This window comes from Lutra lutra, chromosome 1 (assembly GCF_902655055.1).
Source record: "Lutra lutra chromosome 1, mLutLut1.2, whole genome shotgun sequence".
Classification (NCBI taxonomy): domain Eukaryota; kingdom Metazoa; phylum Chordata; class Mammalia; order Carnivora; family Mustelidae; genus Lutra; species Lutra lutra.
Window position 1 is genome coordinate 191,367,646 of NC_062278.1, and position 27,713 is coordinate 191,395,358.

Genomic DNA, 27,713 nt, shown 5'->3' on the forward strand with positions numbered 1-27,713 from the left:
GGAAGGCGAGGCTAATTTACATGTAAATAAATCTCGGTGCTGGGCAGCGGGACGGGACGTCCACATGCCGTGACTGACTTGCTGACGTCACGGCTTCATTAGCATGCGGAGGATGCGGGCACTGCAACAGCGACTTCTCCGGCACCACCAGCCTCTCCAACCACAGTTATTATTATTTTTTTTGGCCGAGCTGCACAGTTCGTGGTTCGGCGTCTTGGGCTCCTCGACCGGCTGACTGGTCGCCCCGGGTCTGGCTCGGGATCAGTTGGTGACGCTGAAGCTGGGGTCTGTGACTTCCTGCGGATTGAGAGGCTGGGTTCGCAGGAAGGCAGTCGGATCCAGAGGAAGGGTAGAAGTCACACTTTTTTTTACCCCCTTGCACGGTGGGTGCCCAGCAGGGTCTCCATCCAGCAGTGCTGTTTTCCACCAGCGCATGCAGAGCCGCTCTGCCTTGAGCCTGCCTCTGGCTTCGGGAAGGGTCTAGATTTTAAGAAGGGTTTCCAGAAGAAGATGCTTTGGCTGCCTGTGGTCCTGCTTGCGTTCTTAGAAGCCAGACCTGAGGAGAAAGTGAACTGTGGCAACTGACAAGCTCAGAGGGTCTGGTGGAAGCTTCCCCCACCCCTGAAACTGGGCATTTTATCCTCCCTGGAGGTAGGTAAGAAATTTGTTCTAATCCACATATTAAAAAAACTGTGTATTTTCTAGGGAGGCTGAGAAAGCTGCATATAAATGCTTTGCATGGAGGAGAGGTTATCAGAGCTCCATTATCTTAGGCAAGTGACATTTTTAGTGGTCCTCTGGTACCTTTTACCTTTTCTGTGCTGATTAGAAAGCTCACTTGCAAAGTGACATGTCACAGCTGTAGGGAGTCCTGAAGAAACGTTTCTGTCGTCTTCATGCTCTAGAAGCAGCAGTTCTGTAAAAAGAAGTGCAGCTAGCTTTAAAAAATAATCGTGAAGGGGAGAGGGTTTAAAAACCAAACACCTGATCGTGTTCATACCCAGTCGTCTCTTCTGCTCCGGATATCAGAAACGATTAGAGGGTCTGGGGAAGGAGGACTTTGCTGAGACTTCCAGGGAAAGAAATGGTGCTCAAATAATTTAGGTTTAATTTTAGCCAGCGCTTTCATGTTAGAAATGGTGACGGAGCTCCCGACTATGCCTGCACTACCGGGCTGAAACACATGACTCAGTGTATTCTCTACATTGGGTTTTTGGAGGAGTGCTCCTCGTTAGTGCTCCTCCTCACTCGGTTTCCGCAAAACCGATCAGAGCATTACTAATCCGCCACGGAGGTCTTGCGATGAAATCCAGATCTTTAATCCCATTATTCTTTGTTGTGCAGTCTTAGAATACGCTGGGGTCCGGCGGGACTTTTACGAGCCCTCAATAAGCCGGGCCAGGCCAAATCACACCAGGGTGAGTGAGCTGTACCAGGTGCGATGCCATCCGCCGGCCCAAGCACGGCTCTTGCATAATTTAGGCACATGTATTATTTCCCCCCGCGAGAGAGTTCTGCTTCCAGGCCATGCATCCATGACCACAGTCAGGGGAGGGCTCCAGCGTGCCGTGAATACATCGGCACAGACTGCTGCGCACCAAAGCTAAATCTTGCAAAGCTGCAATTTGCTTTGCTTGACCATCTCTTCCCGGAGACTGTTTTATAGCCTCTCCACGAGACTCAAACTAAAGGAAGCAGCCTGGCCTCCTCGCTGGAGGCCGATTTGGCAGAAAGGTTATTGGCTGCCGATGGCTTTCACAGATGGGTCAGGATGAGGATACCCCTGGGCTCCAGAGTCAATCACAACTTTGACAGAATTACCATATTTTGGAAATTTGGATTTTAAGGGCTCCTTGAGTGCTTGTAAAGGTTTGCCTTTCCATCAGATGCTCTTTCCCCTCGGAAGTTCTTTTTTTTTTTTTCCCCCAAACATTAAAACATGTTGGCTCCACTGGGCATTTCAGCCTATAAATAGTCATGGGGCAGCCAGAAATAATAAAATAGTGTTGTTTGGAATGGCAGGCTTGTAAAGGCTCACCATGCAGTATAGGGGAATAAACAGAAATGTAGGAAGGAGGGTGCATTTGCAGAAGCCTAAAGAATGAGAAAGGAACTTAGAGGTTAGGCACTCTGTAATGATGTGGACCGAGGGCTCCAACTCTGGGTTCAGACAGCACTGAAGACACTGAGAGCTAGCTCCCTTTCTGAGGGTTGACCCCGTCTGTGTAATGGGGAGACCAGTAGGACCTCTAGGCAGTGCAATAGGTATGATTTAATGAGATAGCATGAAAAGCACGGAGCACAGTGCTAGCCACCGGCATGTACTCAGTGAATTCTAGCTGTCATTATTGCCATCCTTGTTTCCTTTTTACCACTACTGGTGTCAGCACTGTTGCTAAAAACAAGACGGTCCACCCGAAAGGCCATTTGTCGGCAAAGAGGTGTTCCTGGTGGCAGAGGTGTCATCCACAGTGACTGTAATGTCCACATCCATTCCCACTCAAGGGAACCTTCCACCCCATTGACCGAGCTGACAGAATCAAGTGCAGCGTCGAGGGCTCCCGTGTTTTGTAGAACTCAGAGTGACCGGATGGTGCCACAGAAATCATTTAGCACTAGCCGCGGCTCAGGCATGCCGAAAGAAGGTCTCCTGCTTGGGCAGCTGGCGAGTCACATGCAGAAAGCTGTGGGATCCAAATTGGAATTGAAGCATTTCTGGATTCCTCTTCCCATTTCTCTTCAGTTCCAACTTTGCATGTGAGAGGCAGTCCTTTTCTTTCTTCTGCTCAGGGCAGACACTTTGCTTTTTTTTTTTCCCCCTCCATCCGGAGAGGCCTTTGGATGGTGGGTCCTCAGAAGCCCTAGGGCTGTGTGTGTGTCACCGTGTGGGTGACTCCAGCATGGAAATGCGCTGTGAAGAAAGGAATAGGCTGTGTTTGGTCTCCGCTGACGTGCTACGTCTTTTCCAGACTTGTGAGTTCACGCCTCGTTCCAGTGAGCGCCCTTTAGTCACTCAGTCTGACAGCTCTTTCTCCCTTTCTTCTCAACATCTTTCTTTTACGTGTAGGTGAAGTGGAGCTCCAACGTAGGGTTTGAAGGACAAATGAGAAGGGACCAAAGGAGCCAGAGGAGTCTTGCAGAAAATTTTTTCCTCAGGAGACTCAGAACTGGGAGTTGCTCACTCTTGGTTTCTGTGGGTTTTCAGTCAAGTTGTGTTTTGCTTAGAGAATTGTATGCATACCTTGACAGAAGCCCACTTCCATTATTTCCTGCTGGTGTAGGGGATCTTGAGAGAGTTGCCTAACCTCTCTGAACTTTGGTTTCCTTATGTGAAAATTGGAAATCAGTTCCCCTGGACATATAGCATGACTGTGAAATGGTGGCCACAATGTCCTTGACCGATTATTGGTACCTACTAGGTATTGGGCTTTCTTTCTTTCTAGTGCCGATAGTGTTCATATTTCACATTTAGTCCCAACCTATGCACATCAGGAGGTTGGAGTTTAAATAGTCATTTGACAGAGGAAACTAAGGCCACAGAGGGAAAAGCCCTTACCTTACATGACACACTGGTGATGAAGCTTGGGACCTAGCAGAATGTTGCTTCTACGAGACATCGATTTAGAGGCTCGGAGTTGGACCAGAGCTTTTAGCCACCCCACGGCACTATTTTCCTTGAACTAGCAGCGATGTCTCTCTTCAGAAGCCTTAAGACATGGTCTTAAGACATGTTTTCAAGCACACCCCAGCGAAAATGTTCTGTCCCTCAGACAGGATCGTGGCTTTCATTTGGCCGAGGACTTTTCTTTTGTGTCTGCAGGCCCATGAAAACCATTCTCTCTTCCCTCTCTCCCTGACTGTTGTCCTTAAAAATCAGGTAATTGCTGGTGACTGTGAGTTGTGGTAAACTAAGAAGCTTTGGAGTGAGACACTGGGAAAATCTGTTTCCCTCACGGATGTTCATGACTGATGCTTGCCACTTTGCTCTGGTCCCATCCTGTAAAGATTTTTATGAAATGTTCTTGTTTTTATGCCTTGTCCGTGTGTGTGTGTGTGTGTGTGTGTGTGTGTGTGTGTGTGCCTGCACACGCGTGCATGTTTAGATGATGCAGAAAAGAAAATGTTGGATAAGATCAGACTGAGTTTCCAGCAACCTAAGTCCTCCAAAATCTTACTGGGGGCTTGGCCAGTTGAGTTGGGAGATTAGGTTTTCTTTTTCCTTTGGCCTGTTGTTTGAGCAGCTCTTTGTTTGGAGTCTGAAGCCCGGAGGCTTGCTTGATTCGTTTATTTCCCTGGGGACAAGGCAGAGGGAGAAAGCAAGGAAGGAGGGGGGGCAGTTTAGAGAGATGGAGGAGTTAAGAGGAGGGGAGGAGGGAAGCCAGAATGTGAAAGCAGCTGGGAGAATATCAGAGCAATCTCCAATCCACCATGAAAGTGGAAAGCTGAAGGTTCCCTGTGGGTGAAGTTGCAACTCGGAGACAGGAGCCTCTGTTCTCCTTCAGCTAGAAATTCCTCTCCCCATCTGTCCTACCGAATTCATAGTGCAGCCATTTTAAATCCTCAAACCTTCCTGGTGGCTAAACACACAGTGTGTTTTCCACCATATCACCATGGACCATTATGAAAACAGCATTAATGAAAAAGAACATGTTTTCAAGGATGATATGAACCTGCCTTTCCTTGGTGGGTGTACATGGTAAACTTCCAGTACATGTTTGGCCATAAAGTCTGGAAAAATCAGGTGGGCTGAACCAAAGACTCAGATTTTCTGAGGGTTGACCCAGAAGAGGAGATAGGGCACTAGAAGGGACACAGAATGGAGAAGCATCCCTGGTGCTAACCTCCTGTGGGAAAGTGTTACCCTGAATCATGCTGCCTCAGAACAGCAGAGGGAACCTGGAAGAGGAATAAAGGATGTGATTTCCGGTACCCCCCTTCTTCCTGGTGCTGTCCTTTGAGCTGCCATATATAAACCATCCCAAGGCTCTGGAGGGATCACAGGCATCATTTACTCCTTGGAATATGGCACAGAGATGGAGCCCAGGTTGATGCCTTTGACTCTCTGGCACTCTGCACGCCTCACGCTAGATGGCTGACTTGTGTTGCCTCCATTCCTCTCACTCAGGGAGCGCCACTCGCCTCAGAGCCTCCCCCTGCCCCCACTGGACACCTTAAAATCAAACCTTAAAAATGTCATCCAGCCCCATCCAGGGTTAAAAGTAACTAGGACAGGAATTCTTAGCATTTCATTTCGACTGGGCAGGATGCCATTTTTCCAGCTCTTTTCTTGGCATCCATTCATCAGTTGTGAGTCCTCTGAGATGCTTGTTCAGGAAAGTTCCAGAACTCAGCTGAAAAGCAACCATACTTTCTGGGCTCACACGATCAGATAGATTTTCAGAGTAGCTGTTAGTGTACGTGTCAGTGTGTTTTGGGTGTCTGTGTATCTGTTTATAGTCTTTGCGTCAGTGTTTGCATGAATGTACAGAAACAGTAGTGACTATCAGAGACGGGTGTGCTAACTGACCTATTAGGAGCTTTCCGTACCTTGTCTTATTAATTCTTGCAGCAATTATGCCGCTAGGGATTATCAGCTCTATTTCATACTAAAGAAACCAAGACTGCTAGAAGTTAAGTGACTTGGCCAAGGGTACGCAGACAGTAAAAAGGAAAATTGGGATTCAGCCCCAGGATAATCACCACCCAAAGCCTGAGTCATGTCTACCATTCTCACTCTAACGTCCACTGTAAATGTTTTTTTTTTTTTCTCTTTACTTTCTAGATCATTTCTGTGGCTCTCTCCTTTGAGAAACGTCTCATTATTTAGCCCTCAAAATCCTTTCCATTAATCTGTTGATAAGATTAGAAGGAACATGGAAGAGAATTTGCCATGTCTGAAGCAGAACACAATGGCGTCTTCAACTCTGGTTTTGAACATGGCTTTTAGAATGGAAGGGAGGTTGGTTGGAAAGTCCGTTAAGACACACTGAGGTGAGGGGTAAAAGCTAGAAGCCAGTGGAAGCAGCCCTTGGGTGGACAAGGGGCGGCATGGGAAGTTCTGCTGCATGGAAGTTGTAGGTGAATGTGGCCAAACCCAGTCGGAGCGCGGAGAGAGGGGCCATGCTCCTTAGTTCTTGACCCCTCGTGGCATCCACATCAGGTTCTAACTAAAATGTATGTGTTTCCCTTTCTGAGCTTCTGTTCTTTCATCCCTAAAATGAAGGTTCCAAATCAAATAATCTATAAGTTCTCTTCCAGCACTGACCTTGATGAGCGTGAACTTTGAGAATGAACTCAGCCTTGTCGGTGGAGACGTGCCGTTTGCGCCGTCGGTGGCCCTGGCGCAGAGAACTAAAAGGTCAGGTTTTCTATCGGGACCTGACCCCTCTGTGTTGTGAATATGTGCGGCAAGATGAGAAGCAGTAGCTCTCCAGAGAATGACTTGGAGCTTCCCAGAGAAACATCTGACCTTTGGCGGTTTCACGCCAGGGAAGAGGGAGTGCATGCCTCTTGTCCGTGTGTTGGTGTTGCTTATTCACCCCTAGAAACCCTCCAGGGCTGTTACGTATGCAAGCATCCCGCCAGGTACCAGACAGAGACAAAGGCTGCTCCAGCTGAATGTGTGGACACCTTGGGTTGTTGCTAAAATTCAGACTCTGTAACATGCTCCCTGGTGGTGCCAGCGCTGCTCCTTCTTACCCACCTTTCCGATCAGCATCGGGTGCCGCACAGGAAAGAAAATGTAACCAAATTCGGAAATCCCAGGTTCTAATCCCAATTATATCATTCCTTATCTGAACAAACCTCAAAGAGATCACTTAGCTCCTCAGAGTTTCTCCTACAGAGTTATAAACATAATTACTAACTAACATCGAATGCCAGGTGTTGTGCTCATTCTTGTGTGTGCTCTACCTTATTTCATACTCGTGATAACCTTAGGAGGTAGGCTTTGTTATCAGCTGTATCCTATAGAAGCTGAGCACAGAGAGTTTAATAACTTGCCCAGGGTCCATGGCTCATACATGGTGAGGCTGGGATTTGAGTTGTACCATCTGAGTCTGGAGCCTTCGCAACTTGTAGACATGGTAGATGGGAAAGTTCTTGGAACTTACTTGTGTGTGTGTGTGTTTTATACAAACATACCATATAAATAAAAACATCCATTTCTCTGGTATGCTCACCTTAATATTTAGGACACCTGAGATTAGAAGAGGTGGAAGAGGTGTCTTCCAGATGAGATTGTATTTGTCTTGAGTAAAAAAATGTTCCAGTTTATGTAAATTAAAGCCAATGCTTTTCGAAGTTTTGAAGAACACAGGTGTTTGCCATGTTGTCTCGCGTAGTTCAGCTAGCCCCCCCAAAAATATGTTCCCTAGGAGGAATGTTCAGAGGAATCGGAGATTGGTTTACTGAGGTTTTGGTTATTTGGAATGAAATCCAAGTTAGTCTCCTGCCTTATTTTTGCCTATTTGGAAAATATACCCAATCCCTTGACTGCCTTGGTAGGAAGAGCAGGGTTACCCAACTACATGGTTCTTGTGATTTAGGACATGGCAACCATGTAAATTATTATCCTGAACATGAATTCCTGCTGAATTTGTTCTTCAAGTGGAAGTCATAAGAGGTTGATTGCAAACAGCCTCTGACTTTGTCATCTGTCACCTCACTGGACACCAGGCTGCCATCTGTCAGAATAAGCAGATGTCCGCTTTCTTCTCTCACGCCTCCCTGTTATTCCCCAGAGGCTTCTATCTGACTGATAGTAGCAGTCTTCTTCAGGTGAGAGAATTATTCTCACGTGAATGTGTACCCATGTCTGAATTCCGTTCTTAGAAGCATCCCGACTGTAGAGTTAGCGTGGCAAAGACCGGGCACCTGCATCAGCAGGCCCCAGTACCCCTGGCCCATCGCAGACCTCATTGATGAAACCCTCCAATCCGTTTGCCACATCCCAACAGAATCTTAGACTCGTTCTCACCCCAGCATGCCACGAGGCCTGGACCCATCCATTGCCATTAGCCTAAGTGATTTAACCTGTCCACAACGTCAACCCTTAAAAATTCCCTGAAGGTTGAGTCTCTTTTCTGTTTGATAAATATGGATTAAACAACTAATTGCTTAGGCGTGCGAAAAAGACATTCTGTTTTCCACCTTCTCGTTTTATCCTTTCCTCTGCAAAGTGGACAACCTGCAGGCCTACTGAAAGTCTGAGTTCGCCGAATTTTTAGTTAAAGTTTTCATAGAGTTTCTCTCCTTTCTCTGGGATATGCATCCTGCTGTTCTGATTAATTTGGTGAGCGTTGTTAAGGTTCCTGTTACTTTTCATCATCAGTGAACGCAGAGTCTTTCTCCAGCTTTCCTGCTACAATGCTCCCAGAGGAATACCCGCGTTACCATGACCTGCTTTCTGTAGACATCCCCAGGGCGGTTCAGCCGTCGGGTAGGTGACCCTGAGGAGGAAATGGCTGCTTTTGGCTCAGCAACTGCACCGTGCTCAGCTAAAGCCCTCCCCCTGACAGCTTATCCATCAAGAATCTGGTGTCCGTTTAAATGACCGCTTAAGTTTCCTCCTTGCATTTGAGTTCATCATGTCAGAAGTCCCTGGAAAGCCTGTCTAGACTAGGTGCTTGCCACCAGCCGGAAGAGTGAGCCCCCCCACCCCCACACCATCTCTCATGCTTTCTGTGCAGGTTAGGGCACTCAGAAACACCTGCCATGTTAGGAAGTGGGTGAAAATGCAAAGCAAAGAATTCATATATTTTCTCCCAACTAGGGGAGCTCGGGTTCCTGCTGGAATGGCTTCCGAAAGATGAGTAGGTGGAAAGCAACCTAAGCACGGGGCTGGACTGATCAGACTGGCTTAAACCTGCTTTCCCTGCCCTTTGTCCCCTGGGCTGCCTAACCAGCTGCCTAAATACCACTGGGGTTTGCCCTAGCCATGCTTAGAAGTTGTTTTAAATTCTGTACCATTGAATTGCTAAGGTTTGGCTTCCTAAGTCGTAACTATGATATCATTTGCTATTTTGAATTTTTAAAACAGTGAGAAATAGAACATCTACAGCATACAAGGCATTGTCTCTGGCCCTATAGGGACCATGGAGAAGCCTTTTACGCTCAACCAGTTCTCAAAACCAGGTGTTTTTTGTTTTTTGTTTTTTTAAGATTTTTTTGTTTTGTTTGTTTTTTGCTTTTTTAAAGATTTTTTTTTAATTTATATATTAGAGAGAGAGAGAGAAATCACAAGCAGGCAGAGAGGCAGGCAGAGAGAGAGGGGGAAGCAGGCTCCCCGCTGAGCAGAGAGACCCATGTGAGGCTCCATCCCAGGACCCTGAGATCATGGTCTGAGCAGAAGGCAGAGGATTAACCCACTGAGCTACCCAGGTGCCCCGAAACCAGGTGTTTTAAACTTGGAATCCAGGAGTACCAAAAGATCAGCAAAGATGGATGAACTTTTTGAAATTAAACGCAACAATTTCTGTGAATGTATATATGTGGGTGGGGTTTTGGTGTTCTGTTTTTTGTTTTTTTGTGTTTTTTTTTTTTTTTTTTTTTTTTTTTTTTTTTTTTGTGGTGTGGTGGGTTTGTGGGTTTTGTTTTGTTTTGTTTAAGGGCGGGACCTCCACCTTCATCAGATTCCTAACAATATAAAGTAACCCAGAAGATAAGGACTGCTAAACTAGAGAGTAGAATGTTGCAACCTCATCCAGGAAGATCTCTAAAAGGTTACTAAGTGACTAGAAAGAACTATCCTCTTGCTCTGGGGGAGGAAGCACACTACTTTTCTGCATGGTTACCCAGGAGCTAATGTTAAGCTCTGTGGAACTCGAAGGAGAATTACCTGGATCTGTTTCATTTTACAGATGGGTAAATTGAGGTCTGCAGTCTCAGGTGCCAAGGCCATGGCAATCTCTGTTTCCTCTGTGTTTCAGAGACTTTTTAGTATTCATTTAACACTTTATCAATTTTTTGAACATTTGCTTTGGGTTAGGTGAGGGATTTTCAGTCTCTCAGTATAGTCCAGGCATTCTTTCAAAAACTTGACATTTGCAATACACTTAGCAGAATTATATTACTGTCTAGTTATGGTTCAATTCTCAGTCATCCTCAACAGTAAATACTTTCTTCTCTGCCCGTACCTTCTTCTTTGCCTACTTTCACTTAATCCAGGAAAAAGGCAGTCTTTCTTTGGTATGGTTTTGATGACATACTCCTGATCATGTGACTAGCAGACTCTCACTCTACATTTCTGGCATCACTGAAACAATATACATTTTCAGTTATTGCAAAAAATAAGTATCAAGAAAAGAAAATTTTATGCAGCGATCATAATCTTGTGTATGGCCCTAAAGGGTTCAGAGCCTTCTGGTTGAGAAATGTCCAGCTAGATTCTGGGCTGGGCATTAAAGATGCAAAATTTTAAAGAACTATACCTATGGAGTGCTTATTGTTCTAGATACAGGATAAACTCCTTGACTTCGTAGAAATACAGTATAGTGGGAAAAGCGTAATGGACACATTGACAGGTAAGACAGTTTCTGAGTATGACAAATGTTAAGAAAAAAAATTGAAGGGTAATAGATTAGTGAGTGAATGAGAAGCAGAAGTGGGCTACTTTCTGGAGGGTCCTTGATGGAGGTGACTCTGAGTGACAATGAATGGTGAAGGGTAGGCCAGCTCATAAAGCTGGCCTACCCAGGAAAGGGTGTTCCAGGCATTGGAAAAGCCACTGCAAAGATCCAAAGAGAAGGATGGCCTTGGTATGGCCAAGTGTAGAGGACAAATTAAAGGTCAATGTGGCTAAACTTCAGTAGACTATATGGAGAGTGGGACAAAATAACGTTGGAGAGAGAGGAAGGGGGCAGATTATATTGGATCTTGTGGCCAAGGTTAAGGAGAGTGTGTATTTTATTCTGACTGCTTTGAGAACCAGCAGTTGAAGCAGGAGACTTGAGTGTAGTCTCCCTTGTTTTAAAAACAAATAGCTGGTGGAAAATAGATTTGAGAAGGCCCGGGCTTGAAGCAGAGAATTAGGAAAGTAGGCTGTTACAGTAGCCGAGGCAGGAGGTCATCGTGAGCTAGACTATGAGAGTAAAGGCAGGAACAGTGAAAAGAGCTAATGGAGAAATGACCAAGATTCATCCATGCACCAAGGAAGTTGGATCTGTTGTTCACGATGACAACTATACCAAAAGTGTGTGGGCGTGGCTATTTCCAGTAGGCTTTGGGGGGTGGGGTACGAGCAGGGGACATATGCTCTTCAACCATTACCTTGTCAAAATCTGAATACAACAAGTTCTTAACTTAAGGGTATTTTCAAACCCTTATTCCTGTAGACCATGTGAATTCAATTCATCAAGGGCTTCTTTCCAATAAAATATGAAACTAGGAAATGTTATTTTCTTTCTATATACTTCCCCCTGTCCTCTCACTGCTGCAGAATGAGGAAACTAGTTGTGGCTCAGAACAAAACCTCAAAAACCGTTCCATAGATCCAGCTTCCATCGAGGGAAAGTCAGTGTCTTTCCTTTTTTGCCTAGCCCCCGCAGTGGGAAACCCTGAGAAATTCGTTTTGTTTTGTTTTGTTTTCTCTTGGACTTGACTGAAGCCAGGTCTCTCCTGAAAAGAACGTCTTTCCCTATTGTGTCTGACTCAATGTGAGTCGAGGGGCTTTACTTCCAGCTTCAGTATTTGGTAAGTACCCAGTTTCTTGATGTTCTCATTTTCCAAATCTGCTGGGGTTGTCTTGAGCTTTGGCCTCATTCACTGAGGAACCTGGATTTCTGGGAAGTTTCTGCCTCAAGCCCTTCAGCACGGATATTAAAGGGCCCCTGTCAAGTTTTGAAGGGTGTGACCATTGCCAGAATCCCCACAAGCCAAGCCCCTGAGGGAAGCTGTTGCCAGCTGGCCCCCCGCCATAGCAGAAATGGCTGGATTTCAGTGGTTCTCTGTGTATGGAGCTGGCTGAGTTCCCCTGGATGAAAGGCAGCCTAATATAAACTGAAAATGTTATTAATAAGCAGCCACTTAAGAATTTCCTATGACTTGCCAGTGATTTGGGGGCCTCTATGTGAACAGGGAGAAAAGCACAACTTGTTTTACATGGATTAGGGGACCGGTGCCGTCAGTCTGAAAGGGCATCAAAAAGGCATTCGGGTGTTTGGTGAAGGGCTCTGGAGTCTAGCAGATCTCGGTTTGCAGTCCTGTTTTCATCACCTCCTGGCCGTCGGAGCTGGGGTGAGTTCCAGAAATGCTCTGAGCCTTGGTTTTCCCATCTCTAAAATGAGAATGAGAACGATAATTTCCATCCCATACTGTGCTTTGAAGACTGAATAAGGAAATGTGGAAAGTGCTTTAGTGTAGAGCCCAGCATACAATCAAAATATTTTCTTAAAAAGAAAAGTTGGGGTGCTTGGGTGGCTCAGTCAGTTGAGCGTCTGACTCTTGGTTTCAGCTCAGGTCATGGTCTCAGGGTCATGAGATTAAGGGCCTACTTACCCCCCACCCCTCCATTGCCCCTCCTGGTCCAGGCTCTGAGTTCAGTGGAGAATCTACTAGAAATTCTCTCTCTCCCTCTGCCCCTTCCCCCTCAACATATGTGCTCACTCTCGCCCTCTCAAATTAATTAATTAAAAAAAAAAAAAAGAAAAGTTGGGGAAATCAAACCCTAGAAATGGAACCAAATGGGCTTTACCTCCCTTGCTTAGGAAAGAAAAAAGTATTTGGGATTCTGGACACTCACAACCATAGCATTTGGTGTCTCTGACCTTCACTTTCTTTATCTCTGAAAGGACAATAATAGCCCTTGCTGTTCTCGTTAACATTGTAGAGTTTCAAAAAGGTAATTCAATGGATTCCCAGGAGTGAAAATGGATGGTATTCCCTAAAGTGCTTCATTAGGCCCGGGGGTCAATAATTCAATATGTAACCTGTTCTACCTTATTGTATTTTGGTTAGAAAAGAAGGTCATTTGTGTGACCTTGAAATATTAAAAGCATGCTAAAGATATGTAATCCTTGGGTAAGGATTGTAATCAAGTTACTTGCTTCGTCCAGCACACCTGTAAGTATATAGTAGGTGTTTAATAAAGACTTATGGAAAGGACTTCTTTGCTCCTAGTTTTCCATTGATCTATTTTCTGTCCTGACTGGAATACATTAGTTGGGTCTAGAGTAACTTCTAGAGAACAGGAACCATGACTGCTGTTACTTGTTTTATTTGCCATCCTTCCATATAGAATAGGGCGTGACATAGTGGAAGACAGTCAGCTTTCGCTACCTGCCGCATGCTGTATGTATGCACCATGTAATCCTAGCAGCAGGTCAATGAAGTAGTGGAGTTAGGATTTGAACCCAAGTCAGCATGCCTCCAGAATCTAAGATCTTAATCCACTGTACTATATACTGCCTTTAAGTACCTAGGCAATATTTAATGCCTCAGATCTTGTTGTCCTGAGATTAGCCAACTTCTTCTACAATCAGCAGATGGCATGGAAGATGAAGGCAAACAAAGAGATATTTTGTGGAATCTTCCAGTCCTTGCCTTGAAGTTTGGAGGCAAGTGTTAGAATCCAATTTGCAGTTACTTCTTCAAAAACTATTCTCCTGAAGGACTTATCTGGAAAGGAAACGCTCTCAGAACTAACTCTGCTCAATGACCAACAAAGCAAAACATACGTGTCATAAAATCACAGATAGCATGTAGACAAAGTGAAGCTGAAGAATTCTACCAGAAAGAGTAACCATTCTGTCTACCTCGGTTTATTCTTCGCAGAGCCATGGGTCTGACAGGCAGCTAAGGAAATCAGAGCTTCTCTAGATACCCATAGCCCTTCCTGGGGATGCAGTGATGCAGGTAGCAGCGTTGCCATGGTGACAACATCCGTGGCCAAGCTCTTCTCCTCTGAGGGCTCACTGTGTGTACTCATTATGATGCTGAATTAGCTAGCTGTGTGTTTGGTAGGCAGATTCCTCAGTGGCCAGGGAACATTTTTACAACGAAGTCAACACTCCTTCACATGGACTGTTATATGTAATTTCTCTACCTGCCCTCTTGCCGCCATCTTTGTACTCCTCTCCATATCTTGATGGCACCTTCTTCTCTCCCACCTCCATGTCTTTCATTCACCTGTCGGGAATATTCCTTCCTTCTCTTTTTGCTTAGCATCCTCCTACTTGGCAACCTTTAGGTCCAGCTTCCCCAAAAGAGCCCTCCCGGACTCTTTGGTAACCAGAAACTCTCTGTAGCACAGTGCCTGGCACACGGTAGGTTTTCTGTTAGTAACTCTCCTAACAGCAAAGCCACAGAAAATGACTTTCTAGTTGGTTTGTTTTCAAACTTATTATTTTGAAAACCTGCAGTGTTACATAGTTGTTTCCAGAACAGAAAAGTGAACGTCCATATATTTTTCTAGATTTCTCTGTCGTTAACATTCTGCCACATTTGCTACAGGTTGTCTCTCTCTCTCCCCACACATGCATATATATTACTAATATTCTAGCTTACCCGTGTGAAAATAAGTGACAAACATCCCTGATCATATTTCAGTATCTGTCTCCTTGAAACAAGGACATTCTCCTCAGTGTCCCCCCAAAGAACTCTTCACTTTGATATCTGTGGTTTAGCTCTTTATGTTTATATCTTTGTGTCCCAGTCAGACGGGATTCTTGGTTTTGTTGTTGTTGTTTTGTTTTATTTGAATGCCTCACAATACCCCCTGGGATGTATGGTACATAGATGTTCAGTGAATTATTGTTTAATAAATGAAGCTGCTTGTAGCGAACGTTTTTGGAATTCCCTTCTTCCCCTTTGGCACTCACCAGCTTGGTTGACTGGGCTCCTCTCTGAGGAGTGTTTCAAACCATCTTCCACAGCTCCTCAGCTGAAATGGGTCACAATTGTCCAACGCCGCAGCCTGTCCCTTACTTTATGTTGGCATCCTTCCCTTCGCCCAATTTCATTTTCGATTTCCCTGTCAGGACTTTCTGGGGGTCAACTCCTATGATTCTTTACACTCAGATACCTCCTGAGGCTCTGATTCTGGGGACAGACAATCTCGGGCACCGTCCTTCAGTTACTGAGACATCATAGTCTTAAATTAAAGTACGGTAAGAGAGGTTCCAAAGAAGTTTCTGTAAGAGAGGTCATGCAGGAGGCTGATCGTTCAAAGGGAATGTTTCTCCTGCTCGGAAATTAACAAGATAAATTCAGAGTAGGGAGCAGTGTGTATTTGCTCATGGAGATATGAATTGACATATGAGAGGAAACCACTGCCACCAAAAATGATCCTCTACCAACTTTGGCAGCACCTGGGAGAGAGAAGCTCCTGTCGGCGCAGATGGCCCGAGCCGCTGGAGCCCGGGTGGAGGGCAGGGACTTGGATGGGGCCAGGCAGCATGGTCTTGGCTCTCAGCACACACCAGCCTCCTACCCAGCTGGCCCTGTCACGGTCTCGCCCTTTAGCTTCTGTGTTTATTAGGAAACCATTTTTTCCTTTCTCACAGAGATAGGAATCTCGCTTCCAGACATGGCGAGTGTCAAGGTTCATGCCTGGGTCCCTCATTCAGACGGAGTGTTTGCCAGAAAGGGGGGTCAAACAACGTATTGTGGCTGCGGGGAGGGAGCGAAGGAGCCAGTCAGGCTGCAAATAACAGGATGTGCTGATATCTGGGTATCAAGATGGAGGGACAGAGGAATTCCAGGGACGAGGGGATGAGGGAAACCGTGTGCTTGAGGCACACACTTAGTTGTTGCCGTCCCCTGAATTTCACGTCTGTGCTTGAGCTCGGGGGCAGGCAGTGGCACATCCAGTGTGGTCACTGTCACAGAGGCAGACTGTGGTGGGGGAGGGGAGGCCACGCACCACCTCCTGAGAACGCCTCACGCTACACTCTTCCCCACCTCAGGGCCTTTGTGCTTGCCTTCCTCTGCCTGGAGAATGCTCCCCCAGAGTGGCCTCCTGTTCAGTATTCTGATCACAGCTCAGATGTCACTGGGGCGGGGAGGCCTGTCCTAACCCCTCCTCAGCCCCCCTCTGCTTCATCTCCCTGTTTATTTCCATTATGGCACTTTCCACAATCCGCAAAGGGCAAGTTCACCTGTTTGTTTATCTGCCTTTTGTCTGCCTTCCCCACTGGAGTGTAGGCTCCATGAGATGGAAGCGTTTTAAGTCTCTGTCAGCACCCTGTGCCCAGCATCTTATGGTGTACCTTGCATGCCGTAGAAGCTCATGGACTGCTGTCTGCTTGGATGGTGGGTAGGTTGCATGGACGTATGGATATGGATCAGTGGACAGATGGACAGACAGATGGATGGCAAGATGGAATGATGCATGGAAAAAAGGAGGAAGGAAGACCTGGCTCCTCTGTTTGCAACAAGGTGGTAGAATGATCCCTGGTCTTGGAAGCAGACGACGTAGGTTCTCATCTGTGTGACTTCAGTGAAGTCACCCATGAGGTGACAGCCTTGATTTTTGTATTTGTGCCATGGATTCAAATGCTAAGTCGACAGGACTGCTGAGAATGAAGAAGTCAGATAAACTATGCAAAGATCACACGAATGTCATACACCCTCCATAAATTTGAGAAATGATGCTAGGAGTAGAAAGGCATCGGCCATGTTCACCCTTACCTGGTGTTCTCTGGTCAGAAAGCAGGTGTAGTAGCAGTGGAGAGGAAGGAGCCCGGAGGTCGGAACTGTCATGCGGAGCCCTTGCTCCTTCGTGGGGCAGTTTCACCAAATGGAACATCCTGACTTTATTTCAGGCCAGCCTCCGCCCAGGTTTCTCTTGCCTGCCTGCCTTTCCACCATTCCGATCCTCCACGTGTGTTTGGTGAAAGATGTAGGAGGTGGGAGCAATAGCCGTATGTGTAGGTTATATAATCATGTGACCATGTTTTCGGAGGGAAACAGCGGGTGTTCTGTGTCAGAGCACCATTTTGACAGCTTTGCCTTAGTCATGACGGGATCATGTCAGCCATATCTTAGGGCAGACAGACCCCACTTACGGTTCCTACCAGCTCACCTGCAACACAGCACGGCAATGCCTTTGCTGCTAACAGCACCCACTGTCTCTTCATTTGTTGACTTTGGGGCAACCTGCAGCCCAGTAAAAACTCTTTGCGCCCCACACACTTATTATCCCCCTAGGGAGACCCAGGGGAGGTATCCCCATGGGACAGCGAACTCAGAACAATGTTCACCTCATCTTAGGCTGGAAACTTAAGGAAATTGGGCAACAGAGCAGACTGTGAAAGTTGAGCTCCTGTCCAGCTCCTGCCAAGTCCGTCCTGCCCAGGGTGGAACCTCCAGGTGGTTTGAAGTGATGTCAGTTGCCGCAGCATTGAGAGTATGTGACCGAGGTACAAAGACCCAATTCACAGCCAAGGCTTAGTGGTTTTAAATTATCCAAGCCCCATCTCTCCCCACTTGCACAGAAAATTGAAAGTTGAGAGCTGTTGAAATCTGGTTTTCAGATGTGTTTTTATCTGACGGACCTAACGTAACGATGGGATAGCCATAAATATATTTATGATTCCCACATTGCCCGAATCTTCCTTGCTATGTAAGTAAGTTCTCTAGTCCCATTACGGGGCATTGGATCAGAACAAACCCACTTATCTGGATTGAATAATGCCCTTCTCTTTGCCGAGAGTGCTGTGTGTATGTGTGTGGGTGTTCTGGCTCATGCCTTGTCATTCCAGGCCAGTCTTGTCTCTTGGTACTCGCTGATGGGGAACATAGAGAATGAAGTCTGGTCTCCAGTTTCTTAACATGAGGGAAAAGAGAGGACCAGCAGCTGTTTCTGCTTAACAGTGATTATCCCTGGGATTGTGAGTGTTTTGAAATATTTCTCTTCTTGCTTATCTGCAATTCCTGATTCCTACATTAACTGTGTGCTTTTTTTTTTTTTTAAAGGGTAAGGAAGCAGTAACTTTGTAATATGGAGAAAAAGGTTCCCCCTTTTCCTCTTATTAAGAATAAAATAAGTTTTTTTTTTGCCTTCCATGATCTGGAGTCATGGAAAAATTCAAATACTGAGGACCCATCCATTTACATAGCAAAAAGCTATGGAAGACTTTGGGTTATTTTATCCCTTTTGTCTTTAACAAAGGTGAATTTCCCCACTCTGAGCTGAGCTCAGCAGCCTGAAGTACTGCCCCGTGGCCCCTTGGCCACATCTAGGGTTGTCCATTCCTCATCAATTACTTAGTGTGTCTTGTGGCCAAGTTGCCCTTTAAGCAGTCTGCCCTTTGACACTTTGCATAAAAAGTGGCCTGAACCTAATCTGGCCATGGACTTGGGACAGAGAAGTCCACAGCACAGGGGCAGTGGAAGTCAGGAGGACAGGTGGCAGGGCTGGCAATGAGTCACCCCTCTGGCTGTTGATGTGATACTGCCCCTCTCTAGCACCTTTTTATACCCATACCTCGATGGGTACCCAACGGAGTGACAGGTGGGCTTAGCAATGTCAAAGTCTAAGACATGGCAGTCAGGAGGGTTCACTGTGGTTCCCTGGAACAATTTTAAAAACGTGTGTTGTCCAGGGTTCTTGAGACCTTCGGTATGTTGGCAGAACACACATGTTTTCACGTTTTCAGACCATTCCCTGACTCCAGTGTTCCCTTCTAACTGGAAGACCAGCATCAGAAGAGTGTCTTCCCAGTATGGATTGGGGATGCTGGGAGAAACGCATTTCCTGGGCCCTGTCTCAGGTCTATCAAATCTGAGTTTCCAGGTTACCTCACTCCTCCCCAAGCATCTCCATGTACTGTCTTGGCAACCAGATATGTCATTTCCCATGGCTAGAATCATTATTTGTATGCAGCGTTTCGTGATGGGAATTGTTTGTCTTTTGAAAGTCATTGATAGCCTCCTTTTCTGGGGAGGGGGGTTGTCTTTCCATCATCTTTCAGAATATTGAGCATCTAATTCACATTTTGCTAAGTGCTAGGGATTACCTTGAGCTCTCGAGGGAAGTGTGCTGGTTTCCAAACTTATGTTCTTGGGATCTTAGGGCCATGAAAATGCCTGGAGTTTGGAAAGCATGTTGAGCCTGAGACAGGTCAGGTCTCCTTCCCTTACATCAACTTGGGCAGCTCTGTTTCTATATCGAGATTTCACGTCTGAGTTCTTTTGAAAAGATATTTTCCTCTTATTAAAAAAAGGGAGCAGGAGGGTGAAAGAGAGAAAGCCCTTTTTTTTTTTTTTTTTAAAAAGGACTTAATGATGTTTACAGTGCCATCCAAATCTAGAATCCTGCAGTTCAGGACACAGACTTGTCAGGATCGCATTATAAAGGAGGATCCCTTTTTGCCTTCATCCTATCACTTCTCGCACAAAACAAGACATTGTGGTTCCGGGATCAGTGTTGTAAATAACCTGTCAACATTTCCAAGATGAGACCCCCCGCCCCGCCACACACCCGAACCCCGCCAGGCACCCAGTCTGTTTATAATGAACCTTTCCACAGCACGGTAGGTAGGGTAATTAGCCTAAATTAGCTATTCTCCAAATGGTGTGGCCGTGGGTACAGATGACCAGAGTACTTAGAGATGGTTAGAAAGAGAGCCTCCACCTGCCCACCACTATTGTGTGTCCTAAGAAAAAGCGGATCATGGCTTCTGGATATGGAAGCAAATACATTAAAAGCTGCAACTTTTGGATGGGGGGTTGGGGGGGCTGCAGGGGTGGTTGCCCGGCAGAGGGAAGAAAGGAAGGGGAATGCGGGATCACTGCTCTCGGAATCCTGCCTTCCTCCCTGGAAACCTGTCATTCACAAACCCAATTATGTGCAGGTAACATGTCAACTCTGACAGAATGAAACCAACGCGTGCTTTATATGGTTAGTGTTTTTTTTTTTTTTTTAATGAAATCCTGCTATACTAGCAGGTTCTATTTTCATAAATGTCTTTTTTTTTTTTTTAAAGCCAAATCATATATTTCCCCACACGCTCCTGAAAAGCTTTAATCAGTGTGTCGAAAGAGAGAGTGGTTGGGTGTTGCTGTGTACATGTTGCCAGGAGGGGGAGAGAGACATGGGGCTCAAGAGAAATCCCCTTGGCCTATCTCTGACCCTCTGCTCTTTTCGGAGTGTCTGGGCCTTGGGTTCCCCATTTGTAAACAGGGGTAATTAAATTAGTCTTTCCAAAGGCTGCCATGGAATCACTCAAAGATTGAAAATTCTTTGCAAATAAAAATGCCTTGCCGTAGGAGTGCCTGTTAATTATGAATGAGAAGTAGAAGGCAGGCAGCTAGCAGGGAAAACACAGGAGGTCCTCATGGTTTTCTGTTTACCATTTTGTTTTTTTTCTTTGTTTTCTCTTTGATTTTGATTTTTTCTGGATGTGTGTGTTGTTCAAGGGTAAAAGCGCATTCTGTGGTTGGGATCAGGTATGCTTTCTGCCGTTAATTGTTGGGGCTCAGGGATCAGGTCAATCCTATTTTGAGTCTCTGTTCCGCTCACCACTAGGGGTTTACTTTGAACATGTTGCTTGATATCGCTGGGCCTTCCATTTCTGCTCCGGGAAGTGGGGATGGTGTTTTCTTTCTTGGAGGGCTGGCATACCAATCTGGGCTCGTGTAAGGCATGTGTAAGCCAAATGCTATGTGTTCTGCCCCTATATGCGCCCTCCCCAATCACCCTCATCCTGCCTCACCTTGCCTGTATTCCCTAGCGCCCAGCGTCTTTACTGTGCTGTTTGATCAGATCATTTGCTACGTGGATTGCTCAGGTTCCAAGAAGGCAGAGATCCTTGCTTGTTTTGGTTAGATTTCCGGAATGCAAGAACAGTGCCTGGCCCATGGTAGCTGCCTGATGGTGGCAAAATCCATCCTTAGCCCTCTCCCCTTCTCTCTTCTCTTCCACTCAGTGAGATTCATTCTGGGTCTGGTTCTGCAATTCTGCATTTTGTTTTCTTCTTGTCTTTTTTCTTCTCCCGGGGATCTTCACTTCATTAGATTATGTCCATCAGACCTTAACTATTGTATTATTACGCTGTTTCCCTGTACTGCTGGATACATGGGTTGCACAGACGAATATTCTGGAGACTGACTTTGGTAAAAATTCTTCTACATTTTCATTTGAAAAGTATGGCTGTCTAGTATAAGCCGTGAATCACCAAAGAGCTTCCTAAATTTACTCAAACACACTGAAGTGTGTTTTTTGTTGTTGTTGTTTTGTTTTGTTTTGTTTTTGCCCCTTAAGTCATTAACTGATGTAAAAATAACTGGAGGGAAAAATCCCCAGCCACTTCCTAACACCCTTGACTTCTTTACAGTAGCTGGTTAATTAAAGAGTTACTGTTAAAATGGGCTCTTTTTTTAAAAGCAGCAGCCTGGGTTGGGAAGAAACCTCTTTGAGTTTGGAGATGCAAACCAGATCCAAGTGTGCATTCTATCTATGTATATTTTCAATCTGATGAAAAGCAGGAAGTGGGAGAATCTATCAAGCCCAAGTTGGCTGAACTAAACCACTTTTGTTTCTTGAGTACATTTTGGTGTCAAAATGTAGGCACAAGGCATTCATAGAGTAAGGACAGAAATCAACTGATCATCTTAATGGATGGAAAAAAGCATTTGACAAAACCCAACACCTTTTAGTGATAAAAACAACAACACTCAACAAACTAGTGTAGAAAGAATCTTCTTCAACTTGGTAAAAGCTGTAAAAAGCCCACAGCTAAATAATACTTGATGGTAGAAGATTGGATGTTTTTCCTTAAGATCAAGACCAAGACCAAGATGTCTGCCACTGACACTTCTGTTGACCATGGTGCTGGAGGTTCCAGCCAGGGCAATAAGGCAAGACAAAGACATAAAAGGTATCAAACTGGAAAAGAAAGAATAACACTGTCTCTGTTTACAGATGACATGATCTTGTATACAGGAAATGCTGAGGAATACACACACACACACACACACAAACACACACACACAACGTCGTGCTCTTAAAACTGAAAAGACAAGTTCAACAAGATTGTATGGTGCAAGATGAATGTGCCTGTACTACTGGTGCTTCTGTACTGTAATAATCTGAAAATGAAATTAAGCAAAACAATTCCATTTAAATAGCATCCAAAAGAATAAAATACTTGGGAATAAACTTAAAAAAATATGTGAGACTTGTGACGGAGAAACACAAAATAGCATTGAAAGAAATTGAAATAGACTGAAATAAATGTGAAGACATCCTTTGTTCATGGATTGGAAGATCTCGTATTAAGATAGCAATGTTCTCCAAATTGATCTCTAGATTCAGTGCAATTCCTATCGATATTCCAGCTAGGATTTTTGCAGAAAATGGCAGGCTCGTCCTAAAATTTGTATTTCATGATGCAAATGCCAGGGACCTGGGAAAGCTAGCACATTTTTTTTTTTTAAAGGAGAACAAAGTTGGAGGACTCAACATTCACAATTTCAAAACCTGCTGCAAAACTACAGTGATCAAGACAGAGTCATAATTGCATAAGGCAGACAGATAACTAAATGGAATAGAACTGAGAATCCAGAAATAAACCATTACATTTATGATCAGCTGATTTTTTTTTAAAAGATTTTATTTATTTATTTGACAGAGAGAGATCACAAGCAGGCAGAGAGGCAGGCAGAGAGAGAGGAGGAAGCAGGCTCCCTGCTGAGCAGAGAGCCCGATGCGGGGCTCGATCCCAGGACCCTGAGATCATGACCTGAGCCGAAGGCAGCGGCTTAACCCACTGAGCCACCCAGGCGCCCCAGATCAGCTGATTTTTGATATGGATGCTAAGACAACCCAATGGAGAAAGAATAGACTTTTTAACAAATGATGCTAAGACAGTTGAATAACTACATGAGTATGAAGTTGGACTCCTTCCTGACACCATGCATGAAAACTAGCTCAAAATGGAACACAGACCCAAACATAAGAGCTAAAGCCATAAACATCTTAGATGGAAACATAGGAGTAAATTTTTTGACTTCGAGTTAGACAGTGGTTTCTTAGATAAGATACCAAAAGAACAAGCAATAATGGAAGAAAAATGAGACTTTATCAAAATAAGAAACTTTTGTGCTTTAATAGTCATCATCAAGAAAGTGAAAACTGGGGACGCCTGAGTAGCTCAGTCAGTTAAGCATCCGACTCTTGATTTTGGCTCAGGTCACGATCCCAGGATTGTGAGATCAAGCCCTCCTACATCAGGCTTCATGTTGGCATGGAGCCTCCTTAAGTTTTTCTTTCTTCCTCTCTTTCTCTGCCCTCCTCCAATAAAAATAAGTAACTAATTAATTAATTAAAATCCCAAAGGCCTGTGTTTTTAAAAATGAAAAAAAGAACAAATTTGGAAGTGTTTATCCAATTAAAAAAAACAAAATACCACCCAGAGAATGGGAGAATATTTTTACAAATTCTATTTCTGATAAAGGACTTGTATTCAGAAATACATATAAAGAATGCTTATAATTCTACAATAGAAAGACAAATAACAATTTTAATAATGGACTAAGAGTTCAAACAGACATTTCTCCAATGAGGATATATAATAAGCACCTAGAAAAATGCTCAGTGTCATTAGCTATTAAGGAAGTAAGAATCAAAACCACAAAAAGATGCCACTCCATTCCCACTAGGATGGAAACAATGGAAAGATACTAAAAAGTGTGGGAATGATGTAGAGAAAATAAAACACTCATATATTAATGGTGGGAATGTAAAACAGTGCATCTATTTCTGAAAAACAGTTTGACAGTTCCCCAACATGTGAAACATAAAGTTACCATATGACCTAGCAGTTCTGCTCCTGGGTGTATAGCCCAGAGAACTGAAAACCTATGTTCACACAAAAATACTTGTATATAAATATTTACAGCAGTAGTATTCGCAACAGTAAAAATAATGGAAATAATCCAAATGTTCACCTCAAGAATGGATGGACAAAATGTAACTTAACCATACTCTGGAATATTACAATGCAGTAAAATGAAAGGAAGGATTGTCACATGTTACAACATGGATTAATCTTAGAAACATCCTACAGTGCAAAAAAAAAGCCAGTTTCAAAAAACTATGTATTACATGATGCCATACATACGGAATTTAGAACAGGCAAAGCCATAGAGACAGAAAATAGATTAGTGGTTGTCAGGGCCTGGGGGGAAGGGGAATGTGGAAAGTCACTGCCAATGTGCCCTGGGTTTCTTTTGGGGTGATTAAAACATTCTAGCATTAAGTAGTGGTGATGGTTTCACAACGCTGTGAATGCACTAAAAGCCAGTGATTTGTACATTTTAAAATGGTGACCTTTTGGATATGGGAATTCTATCTTCACAAAGCTGTTGTCAAAATAATTAGGCACATGTGGGGATTAGGATTCTGGACCTTCTCATTGCCTGGATAAGATGCTATTGAAACTAATCATGAAGATCTGAGTACCACAGAGAACAGCTCGTTTTCTAAAAATTTTCCTCCTTGATTTCTTTTTCTTCTCTTTTTTACTGGTAGAAGCTAGAAATGCTTTTGTGCTGCTGACATCAACCTTTTTACTGCTTCATCATTTTTGTAGCCATGGAAAAGGGAACAGATGGTAACCTTAAAAGAGAAATGTTCAACTTTGGGGAGAGATTTTATCTTTGGCTGCTACCTTTTGAAATAATTCATATGCATGATCCTCTCCTACTGTATATTTAAAAAAGAAAAAAAAACAATCAATGTAGGAAAAATTTGGGTTTTTGATTAGAATTTCAAACCTATGGGGATATTTAGTAGAGGTGAAAATGTCTTTCCCATGAGATCTTGGGGCCAAATTTGTTTGGTGGGAAAACATATTCTTGCTCTTTTTCTGAAAGAAAACCTCACCTGCAGGTCTCCTTAAAAATGCTTCCATTTCCTTAGCTGCTAGGAAGCTTTTATGAAAATGGTATGTTGTCAGTATTTGTTAAGTCCACTGGTAATGTTTCTAGTCAGCATATGTATTATGTCTGTTTAATGACTATTATGGTCAAGAAAATTGCAGTCATGATCCATAGCCCATGCTATGTCTAGTTAAATATATTTGACGTTGCTCTTGGGATATTGATTTGGAAGAACAGGTTGGAGTCCACGTTCGAACATTCTCATGAGGCTTACCTGGTGGCCTCTGACCTTCCGTGACGTTTCCACGCGTGCAGCTCCACACCTTCCAAGAAGACAGGTGGGCTGTGGGGTGCCGCTTTAGGCAATCCTGCCAAAAGGCAGTTGCCCAGGAATGTGTTTATGGTTTAGGACCCGAGGGCCGGTTGAACAATAGTTTCTTTTGCCTTCCTTCTCACCTCCCGCCTTTGCTGTTTGCAGGAAGATCTGCCTGCACTGCAAGTGCCCTCAGGAGGAGCACATGGTGACAGTGATGCCCCTAGAGATGGAGAAGACTGTCAGCAAACTCATGTTTGACTTCCAGAGGAACTCCACGTCAGACGACGACTCGGGCTGTGCCTTGGAGGAGTACGCCTGGATCCCACCGGGACTGAAGCCCGAACAGGTACCATTCTTTTTTTTTTTTTTTTGCCTTTCTTTCAAGTTTTTATTTGAATTCAGTTAGTTAACATAAAGTGTAACATTAGCTTCAGGTGTAGAATTTAGTGATTCCTCATTTACAACACCCACTACTCATCTAAACAAGAACCCTCCTTAATACCCATCATCCATTTAACCCATTCCCCTCCCCCCCCACCCCCGTCCCCTCCAGCAACCCTCAGTTTGTACTCTAAAGTTAGAGAGTCTGTTTTCTGGTTTACCGCTCCTTTGTTTTCCCCTCTGTGTTCATCTGTTTTCTTCCTTAAATTCCACATATGAGTGGAATCATATGCTATTTGTCCTTCTCTGACTGACTTGTTTCACTTAGCATAATACTCTAGCTCCATCCAGGTCAATGCAAATGACAAGATTTCATTCTTTTTTATGGCTGAGTAATATTCCATTGCATGCATATACCATCACTTCTTTATCCATTCACCTGTCAATGGACATTTAGGTTCACTCCATAAACTGGCAATTGTTGATAATATTGCTATAAAACATCAGGGTGCACGTGTCCCTCAGAATCAGTATTTTAGTATCTTTTGGGTAAATACCTAGTAGTTCTGTTGCTGGATTGTAGAGTAGTTCTATCTTTAACTTTTTGAGGAACCTCCATACTGGTCTCCAGAGTGGCTGCACCAGTTTGTATTTCCACCAACAGGGTAGGAGGCAAACAGGTACCATTCTTGAGGAGGAGGGTGGGGTTTGGGCTGTTTCTCTCTGTCCTGCCCATACTTCCTCATTCCAGCTCAGAAGGAAGAGTTCACTTTGCTGAGTCAGAGAAGTGGTTGGGGGTCCATGGGTTGACATCTAGTGCACCAGTGGGCACTGAGGAAAAGCAGTGAAAATGAGTCCTATGGGGGCCACTGCTAATTCACTCTGGATTGCCATTATTAGCTGTCAACAGAAGATTGGCCAGTAACTTCTCAGAAACGCTGGCTTTGAAACATTAGGGAAACTTGATTTTTGAATGGGGGAAAGGGAGTTCGACACTGGCCATGAATCTTTAAGATTCTCTGTTAAAAGAGAGTGAGGGTGTAAGGATTTGCCTTATTCTTCCCAGTGATATATGCTGTGTTTAAATACTAAATTTGGCCTTGCTTTACAAAGAAAGACATTGGCATTTCCTGAAATATTTGGCACTACCTACAGGCTGCAAATACTGGCTCGATCAGATGATCTCGGTTCCTTTCTGTTTCACTGCATTTCTGTCCTTGGAGTTTTCTTCTCCACCAGCCTTGTATTGGTTTAGAATCCCCCTTTTTTAAAGCTGGACACTTACCATCTGGGAGAGACCCCTAGTTTTGCCCTCTGACACAGAAAATGGCTGTCTCTAGTGATCTTCATGTCTGACAGAATGTTTGGAAGCTTAAAATGTCCTGAAATTTTAAAGCCAGGGACTTTTGGTGCAATAATGTTTCTAGAAAAAGTTATTTTTGATGAGGGAAGACCCGAGAATTTGCCAACAACTCAAGAGTAGACCCCTAGTAATTTCTCTTTGATTAGCCGTTTCTCATTTTCTTCTTCCAATATTTGAGGTTGTAAATTGGCACCTGGAATCAGGCACCCAGGTAGGATTTGTTTAGCAAACTATTATTTTAAATTTTGAATTACTTGCTAATCCTTAAAAAATTCGTTTTTACGTGAAAGTTCATATTTATCTCTTGAGGAAGCCCTTCATAAGCCCTGTAGGCACTCCATTTTTGTGATTTCTGTTCTTATTCTTATAAGGAAGAAAATGTTTTAGAACAGAAACATTCACAGAAAATAATCTCCATGAGGATTCGAGGTATCAGGAAGAAGAAGTAAGAACATTTTCTCAGTTTGCAGGTTAAGGGTATATCATTATTTCCTTCTGTTTCAGTGAAGATTGTATTATTAAGGAGTAAGCTTCCGAAGAATGAGAGTATTTGATTGAGTTTGTCTGAACACTAACAAGGTGGCGGGAGACTGAAGATCTCTGGCATCACCATTCTGCCTCCAGTGTTTGAGCAGGGAGTTTTCACACCTTATCTCATCTCTGAGCTTATTTCATTTTCTTGCTAACCTCATTTCCAGCAGCTTCTAAGAGACCCATCTTTCTTTTGTTCACTTTGCTTTCTGCCAAATTGGGCCTTGGAATTGTGAAGTTACGCTATTTGGGGTTCCCTGCTTAGGTAGACTCTTCCCTAAGACCACGTAACATCACCCT

General features: G+C 44.2%; 1 protein-coding gene across 3 annotated transcripts in view; it reads left to right on the forward strand.

The window, feature by feature from the left end:
- PRICKLE2 (prickle planar cell polarity protein 2) overlaps positions 1-27,713 on the forward strand; it is a 321,684-nt gene that overhangs the window by 205,828 nt on the left and 88,143 nt on the right. For 2 of the 3 annotated variants that reach the window (XM_047747402.1, XM_047747407.1), the window contains one exon: positions 25,301-25,484. In XM_047747402.1, the coding sequence (XP_047603358.1) occupies positions 25,301-25,484 (184 nt within the window). Of the gene's footprint in view, positions 1-125; positions 652-25,300; positions 25,485-27,713 lie in introns of those variants that run through there. The other variant, XM_047747412.1, reaches the window with a different exon arrangement.